This window comes from Micropterus salmoides, unplaced genomic scaffold, assembly GCF_014851395.1.
Source record: "Micropterus salmoides isolate LMB-PRFRI ecotype aquatic unplaced genomic scaffold, ASM1485139v1 Ms_hic_scaffold_5, whole genome shotgun sequence".
Classification (NCBI taxonomy): domain Eukaryota; kingdom Metazoa; phylum Chordata; class Actinopteri; order Centrarchiformes; family Centrarchidae; genus Micropterus; species Micropterus salmoides.
The window spans coordinates 23,711,812-23,729,737 of NW_024044237.1; the positions used below are offsets into that span (position 1 = coordinate 23,711,812).

General features: G+C 40.3%; 3 protein-coding genes and 1 non-coding gene across 6 annotated transcripts in view; 3 read left to right on the top strand and 1 right to left on the bottom strand.

Moving 5' to 3' along the window:
* Nucleotides 1-659: 659 nt before the first annotated feature.
* On the top strand, nt 660-5,600 carry nkrf (NFKB repressing factor). Of its 2 annotated transcripts, XM_038699842.1 has the most exons (4): nt 660-756; nt 848-1,080; nt 1,471-1,595; nt 2,638-5,600. In XM_038699842.1, the coding sequence occupies exons 3-4, from the start codon at nt 1,505-1,507 to the stop codon at nt 4,923-4,925; spliced, it is 2,379 nt and encodes a 792-aa protein (XP_038555770.1). In that variant the 5' UTR covers nt 660-756; nt 848-1,080; nt 1,471-1,504; the 3' UTR covers nt 4,926-5,600. The 2 variants fall into 2 exon arrangements, with proteins under 2 accessions (XP_038555770.1, XP_038555769.1); XM_038699841.1 differs by having other exon boundaries at nt 672-1,080.
* A 63-nt stretch (nt 5,601-5,663) lies between these two features.
* On the bottom strand, nt 5,664-9,786 carry ube2a (ubiquitin-conjugating enzyme E2A (RAD6 homolog)). 2 transcript variants are annotated; one of them, XM_038699848.1, is made up of 6 exons: nt 9,595-9,786; nt 8,356-8,436; nt 8,123-8,148; nt 7,122-7,211; nt 6,870-6,958; nt 5,664-6,679 (listed from the first exon to the last, which is right to left on the bottom strand). In XM_038699848.1, exons 1-6 carry the CDS (start codon nt 9,636-9,638, stop codon nt 6,551-6,553), a joined length of 459 nt encoding a protein of 152 aa, XP_038555776.1. In that variant the 5' UTR covers nt 9,639-9,786; the 3' UTR covers nt 5,664-6,550. The 2 variants fall into 2 exon arrangements, with proteins under 2 accessions (XP_038555776.1, XP_038555778.1); XM_038699850.1 differs by having other exon boundaries at nt 9,711-9,729.
* Nucleotides 9,787-10,465: 679 nt separating this feature from the next.
* On the top strand, nt 10,466-10,537 carry trnae-uuc. Its single transcript has one exon. It is a non-coding gene; the product is annotated as a tRNA-Glu (tRNA).
* Nucleotides 10,538-10,788: 251 nt separating this feature from the next.
* elf1 (E74-like ETS transcription factor 1) overlaps nt 10,789-17,926 on the top strand; it is a 40,130-nt gene continuing 32,992 nt past the window's right edge. The window contains exon 1 of the mRNA XM_038699844.1: nt 10,789-11,557. The gene's annotated coding sequence lies outside the window, so the exon portion shown is untranslated. The remainder of the gene's footprint in view (nt 11,558-17,926) is intronic.

Here is a 17,926-nt window from a genome sequence, read left to right on the forward strand (position 1 = left end):
CCCATTTCAGAATATAAATATATATATGTATATACACACACACACATTACATTTCTGGATAATTAATATTGATGTATTAATGTGTAAGAACCACCTTAATGTTAAAGGTGGGACAAATTACAATGAATATATATTTCATGTTATTTTATATCATACTGGATAACGTGAATTTCCTCCTGGAGATCAATAATATCTTATTGATATAACTGTAAATTATTTGTTGATTTTATTAATCTAAATCTGTATAGTAAGCAAACGGACATACTTGAGTAAAGTACAAGAACTACAAAATTGCACTTGAGTAAATGTACATTAATTTGTTACTTTCCACAACTGAGCAGAAATATATAAATGAATGTGCAACCATTTACAGTATATGGAATGACTAGGACGGTGTTGCAAAGAAAAGAAGAAAAGCGATTTGACGTAGTGCTAATTTAGCATCACAATGTTCTAAATTACTTTATTTCTAGACTTCTACTTAATCGTGTAAGTCTGTACCGAGAGAAACTCTGCAGTGAACCTGAGATTAACACACTGCATCTCAGTGATATAATAATATGTGGCATATTTCTGCTGTATTTCCTCTTCAGTGTGTAAGCCACATGTACTCATTAATGACTCACTGACAGCAGCCCGCTGAGCTTGAACTGTCCGGCGGCAAAGCATTCTGGGCCAGTACGGTGTCAGACGCCATGATTTTCCTGTAGCTGGACCAGAAAATGGACGCTTCCTGCTAGTGAGCTAGTTGAATGGGTAACTGGAGTTCCCAGGAGGTTTCGCGCCGCATTTTAAACCTTCCGTCAAATTAAAGGATACAAACATACATGTGTTTTCTTTTTTGCAGAGGACGAGCTAAATCTGAAAGCTATTATAAGCAGCCTGGCGCTGCTGAAGTGGAGCTGGGAAAGCTACAGCCAAAGCTAGCTGGCTAATGCTAGCGGTTGCCAACGTTAGGCTAGCTAAAAGAGGCTAGGTCGATAATAATAACCGGCTGATCATAAAAATAAAAATAAATGCACCGTATCTTGCTCAGCGGAAGGACAGAGGTATTAGTCGGACCAAAGGCTACACCTTAAGGTGAGAATATGACATCGCTAGCTAGTCGCACATTTAAATGTTGATACGTGTAACGTTGATGTTTAGCATCTTAGTTACAACATGTCTGTGAGAGATGGACCCTGTCGGCCTACTGCGTCACTCTGTCAAGGCCTTGTGTTGGTTCAAAATGCAGCCTTTTTTCTCGCCCTTAACATCATATCCGTTAAATGTTTTTAGAAGTGTAGTGTAATGTTTTGTCCAGACACGTAGTTTGTATCTCAGTCACTGCATGCTGCTGGCAGGTGGTTTTGTTTTGCAGTGAATGTTTTGAGCCTCTATAGGCAGCATGGCGTATTAACTCATTATGCTGTGTTTGTATATTTTCATCCATTCATGTGACGTCTAACTCACACTGCCTCGATAACACAGGTATGGCCTGGATTTGATTTGGACGGTGCTGGTGATGGCAGAAGGGACCGACACTGGCGAAATGCCCTCCTTTGACCCAAGTCCTAGTTCTGAAGCAAAAAAGAGACCTACTTCTTCTGATGGCAGTGAGTATATTGATCTGTGTTTAGATTTAAACGTTTATTGAAATTTATACCAGGTTATCATCTACAGGTTGTGTTTCACCATTACATCTACATATCCACATATGCGAATATCATATTTCTTAATAGTACTGTCAGACATATGCAACATTCAGTCATTGAGTGAAGGACTGATTTGGGGGTAATCCAAACATCTTAAACTTGAAGGTTTGCCAGGCTGTTGAGCCAGTAGCATCCGTAATGTGAGTCAGGTGTGTATTTCAGGGGTTTCAGCAGCTCTTTCAGCTCTCACCAATGTTAAAGAATAAGGCTGTCAATATTCTTTATTATTATTTATTATTATTATTTATTATTATTTTTGTTATTGTCAACAAATCCCATGAAAAGGCCAAAACTGTATTCCTACTGGAGATGTTCATTTTTAAAAGCAGGCCAAAAATATAAACTCGAGTTATTTCTTTAAACAGTTGGGCACTGTAGTTTTTTTAGTAAACATTACTCAAACAGAAGCCATTTTCAGCTGCAGATTTTGGTGCACTACTGAGTATTTAAGGCTGCATGAGAGGTGTAAGTGGGATTGACTCAGAATAAACTAAAGTGCCCATAATGAAGGAACATGTCACCCAGTGCAAAAGTGTCATGTTCCTCATGATGTGTTTCTAGCAGTTTTTGGTTAGCAATGGATGTCTAAGTCACAGAGGAATAAGCTGTATGTGGCTTAGGCTTCACAAACAACACTTGTTACTAGGATCAATTCAACATTAGCTTTTTTCATGGGATGTGTTGACAATACAAAAACTCAGCCTTATACTGTAAACGCTGAGACCTGTATGGTCTGAAACTTATATCATGTACCTCTACAAAAACGTGACACTTAAGTTTTGCCACAACATGTTGTTAGGAGAAATGAATGCAGTCACAACCAGTTTCATGGAAATTTTATCACATTAACCCTCTAGTGCCCATCTGAGATTGATTCATCTGTATGTCAAATCAGACATCTATCCCAGTTTTCTAACTGTTTACCTGTGTCATGTTATTGCAGGAGACGAGCCCATGAGAAAAATGCCTGTGTCAAAATTTGGTTCCAGACCTCGGTTTGAGCCTGTACACTTTGTCAGTGGGGGAAGCAGTGGAGGTGGAAATGGTGCTGATGGGAAGGAGAACGATAAGGAGCGCAGGAGGAGTGAGTTGTACGGTGCAAGACAGTGGAACTCTGAACACTCTTCTTACAAAAGCACCAGCAGAGCGCAGGGCTCCGCATCCCTGAGGCCGGCTTTTGACCGAGTGCCATCTTACAGCTCTGACTCTTGGGGTTCCAATAGAGACAGAGAGCGAGACAGAGAGATTTTTTCAGGTAGCACGAGTGGGTTGGGTTATGGAGGACGTGGGTCCTCTTCAAACTTCATGGCAAAAACACAGCAGGACTACATATCCAAATATGAAGCGCACACCTCTCGAAATTCAGATTCCTATTCACAGCCCCACAGATACAATGGTTACGGGGGAGGGAGCAGATCAGGAGGCTGGGATTTGGGACGTCAGGGTTTGGGGTACAGTCATCAGGACCGGCCGTCATCAAGCAGGCCGTTCTGCAGAGTCTACAACAGCCCGGGCAGGAGCAGTCCCACCACTTCTCAGTCGGGTTCTTCGTCACAGCCCCTGCCTGTATCTCAGTCAACATTGGATGAGAAGCAAAGGCTGATTACCAATGTAGGGTCTGCGTTGGCTGTTGCTTTTAGGGACCCTATGTTCATGACCGGAAGTGAGTCGCCAAACTATAATTTCATGCTGAGCCGCAGCATTCAGGCCTGCAAGACTAATCCTGAGTATATTTATGTCAACCTGAAGGATATTCCTCAGGCTGACCTACCGAAGAACAGGAAAGTACCAACAGACGGTTATGCCTGTGAACTGAGATGCCAGGGTGTGTATCTTGCTACTGGATACTCTGGGAGTAAAAATGGAGCAAGGGATCGGGCCTCTGAGCAGGCTGTAAAACTCTTCCTGAAACCAGTAGAGGTTCGTGTGGTGCAGCGCAAATACAGACACTCCACGGTCAGTGACATAGTTGTGTGCCAGATGCAAAGCCCAACCCCGGCCTTTTTACCTGCTCTCCGCAACCCCCAGGATAAGCCGACGCCCAGCTCTAAGGGTCAATACGAGCCTGACAAACGGAAGCACTGGACCGAGTTTGTGGTTATGGACAATGCTCACGACGCCATCTGCATACTCAACAATTCGGCGGCTTTTAATCGCATGAAGATAGACTATAAGTTCGACCTGCTCCCAAACAGCAGTGCTTGGCTGTGCAGTGTTTTCCTGCAGGATGAGCTGGTAGCGCAGGCAACAGGCACTAAAAAGAACTCAAAGCACGCAGCGGCGGAAGAGGCAGTCAGGAAACTTCGCATGAACCAGGCACAACGACAGCAGCAGCAGCAACTGCAGCAGCAGCAACAACAGCAGCAGCAACAACAACAACAGCAACAACAGTCACAATACTCCAGAGGAAATAATCAATCGGATTGTGGTGGACGCTTTGGGCAACAAGGTGGCAAAAAGAAGCATCTGAGCGAGTTAGTTATCCTGGAAAACTCTGACAATGCAATCTGTATCATTAATGACACAGCTCAGTTTAATAAAGTGTCTGCCGATTACAAGTTCACGGTTCTGCCTGATCATCGCTGGAGGTGTGAAGTTTACTTGGAAGGACAGTATGTGGCAGCAGGAATTGGGCCCAAGAAAATAGTGAAGCACATTGCAGCAGAAGAGGCCTTAGCAACTTTGAGACAGACGCAAGCTGTGGTCAAATCCAACCTAAGAAAGGAGGGGCACAACGATGCCATATCCCGATCCCAGATCCTGGCTCGCTCCGGTGAGGAGGCCACGAGGCAGGAGATTAAGGAAGACAACATCGGAAACCAGCTGCTCCGCAAAATGGGCTGGAAGGGAGGTGGTCTGGGACGAGATGGGGAAGGCATCGCAGAACCAATCAGAGTGAAGGAGCAGTTCTCCAGAGAAGGGTTGGGAATGGACACGGACAAAACTGGAAACCAGCTCAGCAAGCGTGATATTGAGGACATCATTCGTAACTATGCCAGTTCAGACCGCCAGGATGACCTTCGCTTCTCGACCGACCTCACCAACGATGAACGCAAGCAAATCCACCAGATCTCTCAGAAATATGGCCTACGAAGCAAGTCATACGGACAAGGACGGCAACGGTTCCTTGTTGTCAGTCGCAAAGTACACAAAGATCAGCTCATTGGTCAACTTTTACAGGAAGGACAGGTGGGACGATATGAGCTGGTGAAACCCCAGGCGTCTCACTAATTTGCATGCAGAACAAAATGAAGAAAACAAAGTTGTCATTGACTTGGACTTCACAACAAATCACACTCAAGTGTAACTGCTTTGTTTTTACTTCTGTGACAAATTTACAGCACACATTAATAAATGAGAATCCTTCAGGTAACACCTGTGGTTTCCACATTCCTTTGCCATATAATGTATAGCAGGGGCTTTAGGAAATGTAATTTTCTTTTGTCTCTTGCCATTCCACATCCTGTATTTGTTTCACTTTTGCACAACTAGCTACTGTTCAGTGCTTTGTGGTATCATGTCCTGATGCTACAGTTAAAAAAAGGCTTTTGAGGTTTTTCCTCACCACTTTTTGTTTCTATTTAAGGAACCTGGCAGAATATGCAGCTTTTCACTGCTCGTTGGTGAACATTGTAGAGTGTTGACTCATGAAAGACGAGGATTAGAGGCGGTGACATCAAACTGTAGCTAGGTGCTCATACCAGTCTCGCTGTAGTGATACATCTCTATTCAGCAATACCTGCAGTGTTGTTTGCTCTGTTAACACCAGGAGATCATCCTAAAAGTACAAGCTGCATTGAAGATGTGATCTTTGTTAAATGTCAGAAATGTTGGTTTACGTGAGTACAGTTAACTTGTCCGCTTGTTTTCACAGCTGTAATTACTGAATAAATTAACTGATAACCATCAACTGGCTGAACTTGATTAAAATGGATATTTTTGTACAGTGAGTTATAGAGCAACAGAGACAACTTTTGCATATTTATTTTATATACAAGAAAATGTACAGTTTGTTACATGGGTTACCAGTGCAACGATTTATAATCTGAAAACAGACACAATCGGCACACAATCAGCCTAGTATGACAGCTGATTTGTAAGATTGTAAAATAGCATAGAAATGTTCTCACACAGCTTTTGAATGTCAGCATTATGAAACCGCATGAAACAAAGTGAAGGACCTGGAAAGGGTACTGAATGTCTTGTTTCTGTGTTGGAAGAGGGACAAATATATTCACCAATATCTAGAACATTTTTAAAAATCAAAAGGCATGGCTTTACAAGTACATCTGAGAGAAAAAATAACCCCCAAAGGCATCTGTTGAATGGACAACTTCCATGCCAGGTTAATTTTCTATTCCACTGAAAGGGTTTCAAAAGGCAGAAAGAAATAAAACCAAAAGGAGTGAGGCCACTGAAACAGAAACACCTAAAAACAGCTTTGTTTTTTGTAGATATGAACTCGTATCTACACAGAAAACCACACAGCAAACACATCTAATTAACTGTCACATTATCATCCAACCGGTTTACTTCAAGTATAAATAAACAGGTAGAAAGGTGACAACTGAGTCTGGCTATTGCCATTAAAAAAAGAAAAAAAAAAATAACAATGGGGCATATATCAAGAGTAACCCAGATATAACAAGGTACATTAACTTTTAACAAACATACGCTATTGCCCAACAATAGCATTTGGCAGGAGTGAATGCCACAACACAACAGCATACAAACTTAGCAACAGTTCTGGGACAAATATACTGAAGGATTTTAAGATGTGTCATTTTATTTTTGTGAGACCAGTTGTTTTCTTGATTATGGGCTGGATATTGTTCGTACTCAAACAATAACAGGGGTCAACAGTCACGCCAACTCTGTTCAACAATAGCAGAAACCCTCTTCTCGTACTCCCGCTTGTTTTCCTGGTACAGCTGGGCTGCTTGGCTATTGGCTGGACTGTTTGGATTTGGCTCATCCAGTAAAGACTAAATATACAACAGAATGTCAGTGGGTTAGGTTTCTATTAATGTTAGGACAATCATACCATGTATAAATAACTTGATTGTTTACAAACATCTGTGGATATTATTTTGTATGTGTCACTACAAAACAGATTTTTTAAAAAATTGATTTGCACCGACACACAATGTGTTTATCTGCATCAAGAGAGATTACCTGTATTGAAGTTAAGATTGAAGAGACATCGTAAGTTGGACTCCAACGATTCTGAAGAATATCTAAGCATATGCTTCCATCTGCATACACTGTAAACAAGCATACAGAATATAAAGCTATTTTTAGACAAATGACTGGATGAACAGAATACAAGTCATTTTCCTGGGATAAATGATAAATGTAACTTTTTATTGCTACAAATGAAATTGTTTGTGTACTGTAGTTATCAACCCATGGCTAAGAAGTACATACCGTTCGGATGAAACATTTTGGAGACAAATCGCACTGTTGGAGGTTTATTTGGATATTCCTCTGTGAATTCAATGGTAAGTTTGAAGGTTCCTAGAAGCAAGACATGGCATATTGTGAGCTGAAATACAGTCACTAAAAACAGTGTGTTACAGTGATCTAACCAGTGGTTCTAAAACTTTTTCACATCAAGGACCCCTAAACTGACACAAATTAGACCCCCATTTGATAAGATTTTGTCCCAGGATCGCCCATCTGATTTGGCGTTTAGATGTTTTATTCCAGAAAATGTTTGAAATCCATGACCAAAATAGTCATGCATTCAGTCACTATGTTACTTATGGATGGAATTATAGTGAAAATAAATGATTTGCCTTTTTGCTGGGGACCCCCTCAAGGACCCCTGGAGTTCCCTGGGCCCCACTTTGAGAACTACTGATCTAACTAGAAAATGCATTTATCAATATGTCTGACTGGTTGTTTTGGTGATGTTGATATGACACTCAAAAGAAACACTAAATCATTTGTGTTAATCAGCTGCCAACTTGTGTGTGTGATAAAACAGATTCATAGTAGTGAAATAGTGCCTGTAAAAGAAAAGCTATAAAGAACTGTATTTAGAACAGTTCTTTTCACGGTCCACAGATGGTGAAGAAGTCAAATGTTTGCCTTCTTGGACAACTATGTGCCAGTCTTGGTTTTGTAGAACAATTTATCCAGTCCAGTGCAGTTAAGTAATTGGTTAAAACGTCTAAACTTTTTTGTAAACACAGACTATCTGATCAATGTAGGAGGCCTGATCAATAGTTGTTGTTTACTGGCAAAACAAACTCACCTTCAAGGTACCATCTAGAATCTACTTACATCCATACAACCCTATATGATCCAACTTCCAAAAGCCAATGCTTTTAGAGACGTAATGAATATTTTCTGAATTATGTCATAGCAGGTTTACATTGGCAAGATAAATTATTTGGCTAAAAAGAGCTAAAAGTAGGACTTACCATCTTCAAAAGGTGTTCCCTCCGGTCTAAAAGAAAAGTAACAAACAGGTTATAAATCAACTTGCAGAAAGCTCCTTTTATCTTTTCAGTGATAAAGCTGTAGTTTACTGACATAAACTGCAGCTTTATCACTTGTTTGACCTTCAAAAACAAGCAGTGAATACTTACTCAAAATAATTCATTACTAAAATCTCTAAAACCCCTCTATAGTAGTTTTAAACAAACCAACTTACCCAAAAATGACGGCGTTCCACACCATGATATTGTTTTCTGACGGGGCCCCACTAACTCCAGCTGGAGGATCCTCTTGCAGCCTGTAACACAGAGAAGTCAACGTCATTACTATTAGACATACTATATTATGCCCCTGATAGTGGTCAACAGGGCAGATAAGTAAATACTATTGAAACGTTTGAATGTACAAGTCAGCAGACAGCAAGGGTCTGTTGATCATGAAACAGGAATACAAGCCCAAAGTTGTATCTCTAAGCCAGGATAGCCAACATAATACAAACATTATTATACCAATAATTCACCAGGATATTTTTTTGTAAAATAATGACATCAATCATACTGTAATAATACTGTAAAATAAATTACTTAGAATAGTCTAGTCTAAAGTGGACTGTTCTAACATTACCTGAGTGAAAATTAACAATGATAATCCTAATTAATGTTTATTGAAGTTTTATCCATTAGTTATGTAGGTAAAAATAATACCATGAAGATTGATTCTGACAGTGGGCCAAGCAGGATTAGATCTTGGACGATGTGACCATCAGTACTGTTTAGTTGGAGCATTCTGTAGATCAGGGATAAGAAACCATGTGCCGTAGCCGACTGTACTGAGTGTCTGCAGGTTTTTATTGACTGCATGGCAGATGGTTGCTTATCCTCAGGCTTAGACCCGGGGCCCGGGGATAGGAGCTTCCTTAATCAGTGTGTATTTGACAGTGTACATCTACCCAAAAGTTTCATCTGGCTGTGCATGGCCATCTGGCCAAAGACTTGAACTGTATCCACGATAACCAGTTACAAATACAGCACAAATAAATCATATCTGAACACAGCCATTAACAATATCGGGGAGGGCTCGAGGAAAAGTGATTATGTTACATTTGATAATAAGTTGCAGTATTACGTTTTTGACATCTACGAAAGCGAGCATTAAGTTGCACAACATTAACTTTCCCCTCTTGGCTAATTGTTACCTTGCTAATGCTGGTGTCAGCGCTACATGCCAGTCACGTTAACAATTGTCGGTACCTGTCAATAGCTTGCCGGTCATTAATTTGTTCATACTACCCAAAATTTGCAACGGTTATAATCCGCCCGTGTCTATATGTTTATTTGTATTATTTGATAGTGGTGGTGATGAAGTTTAAATTGCCGTTTAAGCTAACGCTAACAAGCTAGCCTTACATTGCTAACGTTAGCTTTAGCTACTTCTCTGTTGTTTTCTTTTCGCTTACCGTTTAAAATCTCTCATTAAACGTCGTCTTGCTGGAGTTGACATCCTGTTTACACGGAAACCTAAACCCTTAACATACACGTAAGCAGCTCAAGTGTAATGATTTTTTTTTTTTACCGGTATATTATTTTAACTTCTTCCGACGATTGCTAGTTTGGCAAATATTTGGCTGCCTCTGCTAGTCTAAGGTCGCTTCCACTTACACCTGAAAGAGGACATTAACAGAGACATACTCTAAATTGGTGCGCTGTATAGCTACATAAACACAAACTAACAGCATCACTGTACGTGATTTTGTTAAATAAACATGCTTACTTGTGTGAACCAGTTTCAGTTTGTTGTAAATATAGCTAGAGTATTCTTTAGTTTGCGGGAAAGGACCCTATCGCTGCACTTGGATCATTCCAGCGAAACTGACGTCATGTGTTTAGCACCCATATTTAGTTTGTTGTTCGGAACACGGTAAAGAATGGTATGCTTTTAAGGTTTCATCCTTCCCTTCTTCCACTTATTCATTTTTAATTAATTAATTAATGTATCGATTAATATAATCCATATTCAGTCATTTACTTTAGGAATAACGTGACTAAAACAAGGTATTCATGGCTGACATCTGGTATTCAATTTACAGTAACGTTAAAAGACCACTAGATGGTAACGTTACCTAGCTCCCAAGTGTTGTACATTATATACCACAACAACCCCCGACACGAGCGTAACATGATTGCCTTACATGGAACTACCATGGCCACTACCGCTTGTGTGGTTGTCAAACCGCTGTAAAAACTTTTCACACATAAAATAATAAAAAAAACCATATAGTGTGACATTGTTAATGATAAAAATGGTTATTTCAAGAATTGTCGTGCCAGTCCCATATGGTCTAGCGGTTAGGATTCCTGGTTTTCACCCAGGCGGCCCGGGTTCGACTCCCGGTATGGGAACAGCTATTTTTGTCTATCACCGCAAATATTAACAGATAATAAATCATTGACCCAAGAACATACCGACATATGTAACATTTTAATCTCCACTGGGAGCACATAATAATTGACAAATGTTGAGTGTTTTCGACGGAGGTTATTTGATACAGCTATCACAACATAGACTCATCATTTCCAGAGAAGCTAGTGTAGCTTAGACCCCGCCCGTTAAAGAGTTATCCTCAATTGCTCTCATCTCACAAGGGCTTGGACATTCCCGGAAGATGTCCATTTCACACTTATCGTAGTCTAACGTAGTACAGGGGAACAAACTCGACTAATAACAAACTCCAACCTTAGCTCGTACAACCGAAATTTTTTCGTCCGCAACTTAATTTGAGTAAAGCGTATAGAGCTGTTGATAGACTGATAGCTGTTGATATTGCATGTAACGCCACACCTGTGACCGCGTAACGTTATGTTTACTAAACATTAAATCGACAACTGTCACTGTCGCTAAATACCAGTCTTTTTAACGATTTGCTAAAATCAAAAGCTGTTCCTTGGTTGTAGATTACACTACCCATGGTTACTAATATCGATTAAGAATAAATTATGTAACGTTATTGGTCATCATTGACTTTTTAAGGATTGGACGCGGAAACTTTTCCATCGCGTCTTTTAGTCCACCTTCGTACCTCGACGCTTTGGTCAATTGTAAAACCTGTCCTGGTTCCTTTTGGTCTCGCTTACTACTACTAGGCTGCAGCCAAACTTTGGTGCCGGGCCAATCATTTCACAGGAAAATGTGACTGCTAGGAATTCCCCACGCATCAGCCCCTGTTGGAGAAAACTGCAACCTTGTGTCAGGAAGCCCATGAAAGCAGCAGGAGGGTGAACTGACCGGTGACTGTGCGATGATGCAGCTTTAGTACCAGGGATAATAATGTTCTTCTAACGTCGCCTTGTTTCATGAGGACAGCCACTAACTGCCTACATAGAGCCAGGGAATATACTCTGCTGATGACAACTTCTATCAGGGTGAGTCCACTGAGTATCTTTAAAAGCATGTTTTATAGTTATTGTGTCCTTTCCTGTAACTGCAACTGTGTGGATATAATTTGAGTTCCCTGTGGAGGTATACAAAGTTTAGATTTTCCTCTTATTGGTGTTTTCATGAGTAATAATCAGGACTTTTAGCAGATAAATCCATGGGATAATATAGCAGTTTGTATACCAGAAGCCTTTTATTGCACTGTTCCTACACTCAGAAAGTTGTCAGACTACAACTAAAGAGGAATGACTGAACTCATACGATGTTAGTACTAGCCCTGCATGGATATATGACCTGCAGCTCTGCTTTGCCTACTACTCCATAGGTTTCTGTGACTCCCCTTTGTGTCAGTTAGCCAGCATGTGACTGCACTGTTGGTGTGTGTGGCTGTGAGTGTGTGTGTGTGTGCTGAAAGTCAAGGCAATTTAGTGCTGCAGAGATGCCCCTTTGACAATGCAACAGCTATACCATACTAATAATCCATTTGTTCACATCAGATAGCAGTTATAAGAGGAATGCTAGTGCCATTTTAAGTACTTAGTTGCGTTTTACTATAATTATTAGAGCTATAATACTAAAAGTTGTCCATAGTCAGCATTAACTCATGGCCCTGAGTCTGTGACACCAGGTGTGGCCTTGTCTAGAAGACATGGGGAATGTTAACCTACTGTTTATAACTGACCCCTCAACAATTTGAATATTGATCCATTCTGCCTCAGACTAGTTAATTGGTATTAGAGAAGAAATAATTAGTCAACTGACAGAAAATTAATCACAACAATTTTGATAATCGACTAATCATTTAAAGTATTTTTTTATGCATAAATGCTTGAAATGTAGTACTTGCAGCTTCTAAAATATGGATAATGGCTATTTTGTTTCAGTCTGCAATGGTAGTAAACTGATTTTTTTTGGCCTGTTGATTACAAAAAATAAGCAGTTTAAACATGTCAATGCGTGCTATGGCAAACTGTAATGGGCATTTTTTTACTATTTCTTGAAATTTTACAGAACACGTTGCAGCCCTGTTTGGCATGAAATTAAACTAATAAATAATGAAAGCTATGAAAAACTATTGCAGCCATTGATAATCTGACTCCACAGTCTCTCATTCTTTCCATTGAAGAAGCATCTGAGCATGAAAATATTCACTTAAATAGGAGGGAGTTGCTTTAGGAGTGAGTCTAAATGGTCATTGAGTTCCCTCGGAATATAAATTAATGTTATGTAAATATATGTCTGCAGTGCTTGAAAAAATTGATAAACCTTATTCTGTGGCAAAACCAAATGTTTGCCAGATGTTTACATTTTTGAGCTAAGATGCTTGTATCATGGGACAGACAAACACAATCTCATTGGTCGACTGCAGTTGCTCCCTTCAGAGGAGTTGGCTGTGACACAGAGGGAAGGGGAGAGTTACGAGCGTTTGGCTCGTGAGTCCCACTAGAGACGGGACTAGCTGGACCCACCAACCCTTCACCCACCCTTTCACCCCCTCCTCTACAGTCTTCCTATGATGGGAACACTGGCAGTGGCTTGTGGATAATTGGAAACTTCAATCCACTGAAAGCAATTATCCAGAGCAAGACTTTCCAAATATACTCCAGTGGGGAGTCGTCTTGTTTGTCTCAAGCACGGGTCCTTGTTTTAGAAACATCCTGCCATGTTTCTGCCCGTCCATTCAGCCTCTTTTGCCCCTTTCCTCTCTGGTTTGATAGCTTTGAGTGATACGGTCAGTTGTGTGTGTGTATGTGCACACTGCAGACTGTGTGGTTGAGGCTAAAGTAGTTCCCGGTAGTCTTCTTATCCTGTGACAGTGAAGGCACCATCAGCATTCTGAGCAGCTGAGGAGTGCGATGACAAGCAAGAACAACAATGGCGTGCTGTCCTGTGCTGTGCTCTTTTTAGTGACGTGGAGCTCATCACACACTTCTTCCTCTTGCCCAAGATGTACCCGCCTGCCTTAATGGGCTGCTGGATATTGATTCCGCTACACAAAAAGAAGATCTGAGCTTTTATCCTATTTAGGAAGCAGTACTCCAGTTACACAAAAGCTTTCAGAGTGGCCTTGCATGAGATGGAGAAGGGAATCCAACGGCTTTTTTTCTTTTGCAAGATGGCATATGTGGTGGTATGAAAACATCTTACTCCCTGTAACAGTGTTCAGAGATATTTGAGTATCCAGGAGCTAATACAATGTTGTTTTACCCAGAGTTTTATGTTCCCACACTTGCACCTACAAATAAAGCTTACTTTCTTACTAACTCCTGCAAGCTTTAAAGGAGTGTGATGACTGAAAAAAACACTTTACTGAAGCCACCTTGTTTAAGCAGTGACCCTTTCTTAGGTGTAAATTAGTGTAATTTGGTGCCTTAGAAATAACCACAAGATGGCAATGTTCATATGCTTTAACTAAACAAACAATTATGAGATGGCTGAAACCTCAAATGACTTGCAGAAATGCAGGAACTGAAAAGAGAAATAAAACTGTTAAACTTCCCTTTTTTCCGTGTAGAAAAATACCCCACATTGGCCTGTTTGCTGTTCAGGGAACTGCTGTTCGCAAAGTTCCTTTATTGTACACTACTCTTTTACCACCCCAGGCTTCTGACACCTGAATATCACCTTGTCAGTAATGTTTGATTGCTAGGCAGCAGTAAACCGCCGCCATTGGACATGACGTCAGAGAGAAATTAGAGACAAGGGAAATTCCACCTGTAACCTCACTCGGCTCTCATGCTGCCTGTCTCACAAGCATGTGACTTGGACGAGTCATCGTGCCTTGGTTTCTCCAAGGATCTGTGCATTGTCATGATGTAATGCAGGCATACAGTCAAACTATTTTTAGCATAAAAAAGAAAACAGCTTGAACTTTGACCGTTACAAGTTTGTAGTTCTGATATAAATGCGATTGTAAAGGTTAGTTTTGTGCAATTAGTCAGACTTAAATATTCAGGAGGTGGACAATAAATTGATAAAAACCATACAAACAAAATAAGTGCTATTATGATGCACAGTTTTAATACTGTCTTCAATGATTGGATAATTTGTATTCCATAATAATAAAATTACAAATTGAGAGAAGACTCAGAATAGAGTAAAAGCCTTACAGTTTTCCTTTAAGGAATAGCTCGACATTTTGGGAAATACGTTGTATGGCTTTCTTGCCTAGAGTTAGATGAGAAGACTGATTCCACTCTCATGTCTCATGTCACGATCTGTACACTAAATATGAAGCTTCTGCTAGCTGCTGTTTCATGCAGACATGAAACTGGAGAAAGGACTGGAAACAGGAGGAAACAGCTAGCCTGTCCAAAACTAACAAAACCTGCTTGTAAACCCACAAATTGTTGTTTTTACACTCCAGTTGTTGTACAAATTAAAATAAATGGTATATAATGTATAATTTAGTGATCTTTACAGAACCAGGCTTGCGGTTTCCCCCTTTCCAGTCTTTATGCTATGCTAAGCTAACCGGCTGCTGGCTCTAATCTAATACTTGGCTAAAAACCGAGTAAGTGTATTTTCCAAAATGTCAAAATAAAACGAAATATTTCAATAAGAAATCAAATTAGCTTACATTCATCTGAAAATGTTGAAATCCTTCAGAGAAAGTAAGAAAAGGTCATGCTATGATGTTTTGTCTGCAGGGAGAAGTACTGTAGGATGAATATGAATATATTGTGTCCACTCTTGCAGCATGTTGACATCATGAGATTAGTTAACCACATTGCTTGGGTATTTTTATGGTGTCCGCTGAGGTCCCAATAAGCACAAAGTGTAGTAGCTGATGTTTGTGTAATTACATAAAGGAGTGCTGGCTTGGTTTGTAATGTTCTAGCTAACTGTAGCTAATACACACAAAGTAGTTCCTCACAGAAATAGAAACGGGCTCTGCCTGCAACTTCAGTGCATAATGATATTTCATCATCGTCATTTTTCATGTCTCTTAGAGCTAATGAGGTTGTAGTGAGTGGTTCACGGAGGCCTTTCATGAGTCAGCTCTGCCACCGGTGGTGCTTGGATTCAAACAGTGAGCTTTGCCCGAAGAAAGCTGAAGGATCTTTCCTCATTCAACTTTCGACAGACTCAACAAATGTGACTAATCTAAGCGAAGTCAGCGTTGACAGAATTTGCATGAGCTCTAATCCACTGAGGAACAGTTGTCTATCTTCACCATCAGTACATTTTGTTTGTTTTTTAGTTTGGGTTAATTTCAGAGTGACAGGTAGTCCACAGGCTTGTTGAATTATTTAATTGCATGCAGCCAGTGGGTATTATAATCTAGGCCCTGAGTGACAGAGCAATATGCTCTTAGGGCCTCATGGCATTTTATTAATAATGAGTTTGCTGGCTGTTAGCACACACTGGAGCAGACGTGCTCTTAGCCCTGAAATAGCTGTTGTGACACAGATGGACTTAAAACCTCAGTTATTGTTTATGATAAGATGTCTGCATGAGAAAAAAACAGTTTTGTGGTAAGTGATGTGACGTAGCAATGAACAATTTCCGCTGGTATTTGACTGCAGGTTATAGCCCATAGAGGTGGATGTGGATGATCTGGATTGTTGGCCTGCTCTCTGCATTTGATAGTAATTGAGTTGCAGTTTATATGTGTTTATGTGGAGTCAACAACAGCTAATCCTTGCATATCTGTTTGGCTACTGTATGTTGCATTTTTATGCTATCGTTTGGTTTATTGGGCAACCCAACCAGAAGATGAGTTGAATGCAATGGGAACGCTACCTAAGCCCCAGTACATACAAGGGGGCTAACAATCGATCAAATGCGTTTTTCTTTCAGCTCATAAATAGATATACTGTTTTGGTTCAGTTTCAGGGCTCTCATCAACACCGTTTCCAGAGTATTTAGCAAGAAACTCTGCTTCACACTACTTGCCTAGTACCAAACGGAAGACAGGTTACACAGTTAGTGACTAGCTGGTCAACATAGTGGAGCATTTAGCAGCTGAAGAGCCAGACATTTCCCTCAGGAGTTGGTGAAAATCAAAACAGAACTTAAACAAGAGTGAATATTGTACTTACATTCATCAAATAGACAGAAATATGACTCCAAATGAATGCTAATGTTCCTTCATATCTACTGGATGTGTAGAAATACTGTCCTCCTTATGAACTTAAAAGGTGATAATATGTCAATGTTGTGTTTACAGCTTGTTTCCGCTGCTCCAAAGTAATGGTTGGTTTAAATCTGGTCCACATATGAATTTATTTCCTCCCAGTTTGATTTTTCACCAGTCTTTTATTTTAGAGTAATCATGTAATATTCTGAAAAGGCTGCAAAATCTGAGCACAAAAATTAGCAAATTGTCAGGATAAACACTTCAGCTACGAGCGGTTTGACCTTTAATTGTTTTTTTCATGGAATACAATCTCAAGCTGCATTATTCTACTAAACATGCAATGTGTGATCACTGATGGTTCAAGAGGCCCCCCCAAGGAGACCAGGTTTAGGAGCCCTGGTCGATAGTATCTCTCCAAGAAGCCATTTGCAAGTGCATTCATGGTTCATATTACATATTGGTCCGAGTAAAGTCAGGCTAACTGAATCCCACATTGAATATTATCTGCTAAAGTCCTGTGGTGTGTGCGTCAACTCTGCTCTGAGGTGCTAATGAATCTTTAAAGCTTTACACCTACACAGCTCTTTGTTAGGTCTGTATGTCATACTCAGTCAGCACTGTGAATCATCTTCGATCCTGGCTCAGCTCAGGATGGTCACTGTCCGAGAATGATAAAGTTTTCGGAGAGCTGACAGCTTATTGAACAAACTAGATAAACTACAAACTAGTTGCAACAACAAAGTCTGACCCCAGCCAGCTGGCACGACTTTAAACCAAAAATAACTGTGATTTTTACACATCACCTTGGTATCCTTCAATCTGTCCAGACCTGATAGATGTTTTTTTAAAATAATTTCTCCTACTATAATTCTTTGTCCTTCTCAGTGGGCTTAATTATAATGCCATGTCCTCTTGTTTACCTCATTCTGTCTCTTGTGGGGTGCACTTCTGTCCTGTTAGCTGGCCTCTGACAGCCTCAGCTGAAAGCTTCCCTGTTCTGTATTTGAGCGGCTAGAGCAGCCATCTGATGACCTCCACACTACACAAATAATTCTGTGCGTCCTCCAAAGGCTCCCATATCTCATCCTGTCAAGGATTGCTTCAAAATGTGTGTCAGGTTTTGTGATACCACAGTCCTCCAACCTAACTCTCCTGAGTGATCAGAATTTTACGAGTGCAGTTCATAGCTTTTTGTCTGGTAAAAATTAGTTTGGCATGCCTTGATAAAGTGTGTCATATAAATTCATGTTCATGTCGGAGCAAAATATAAAAC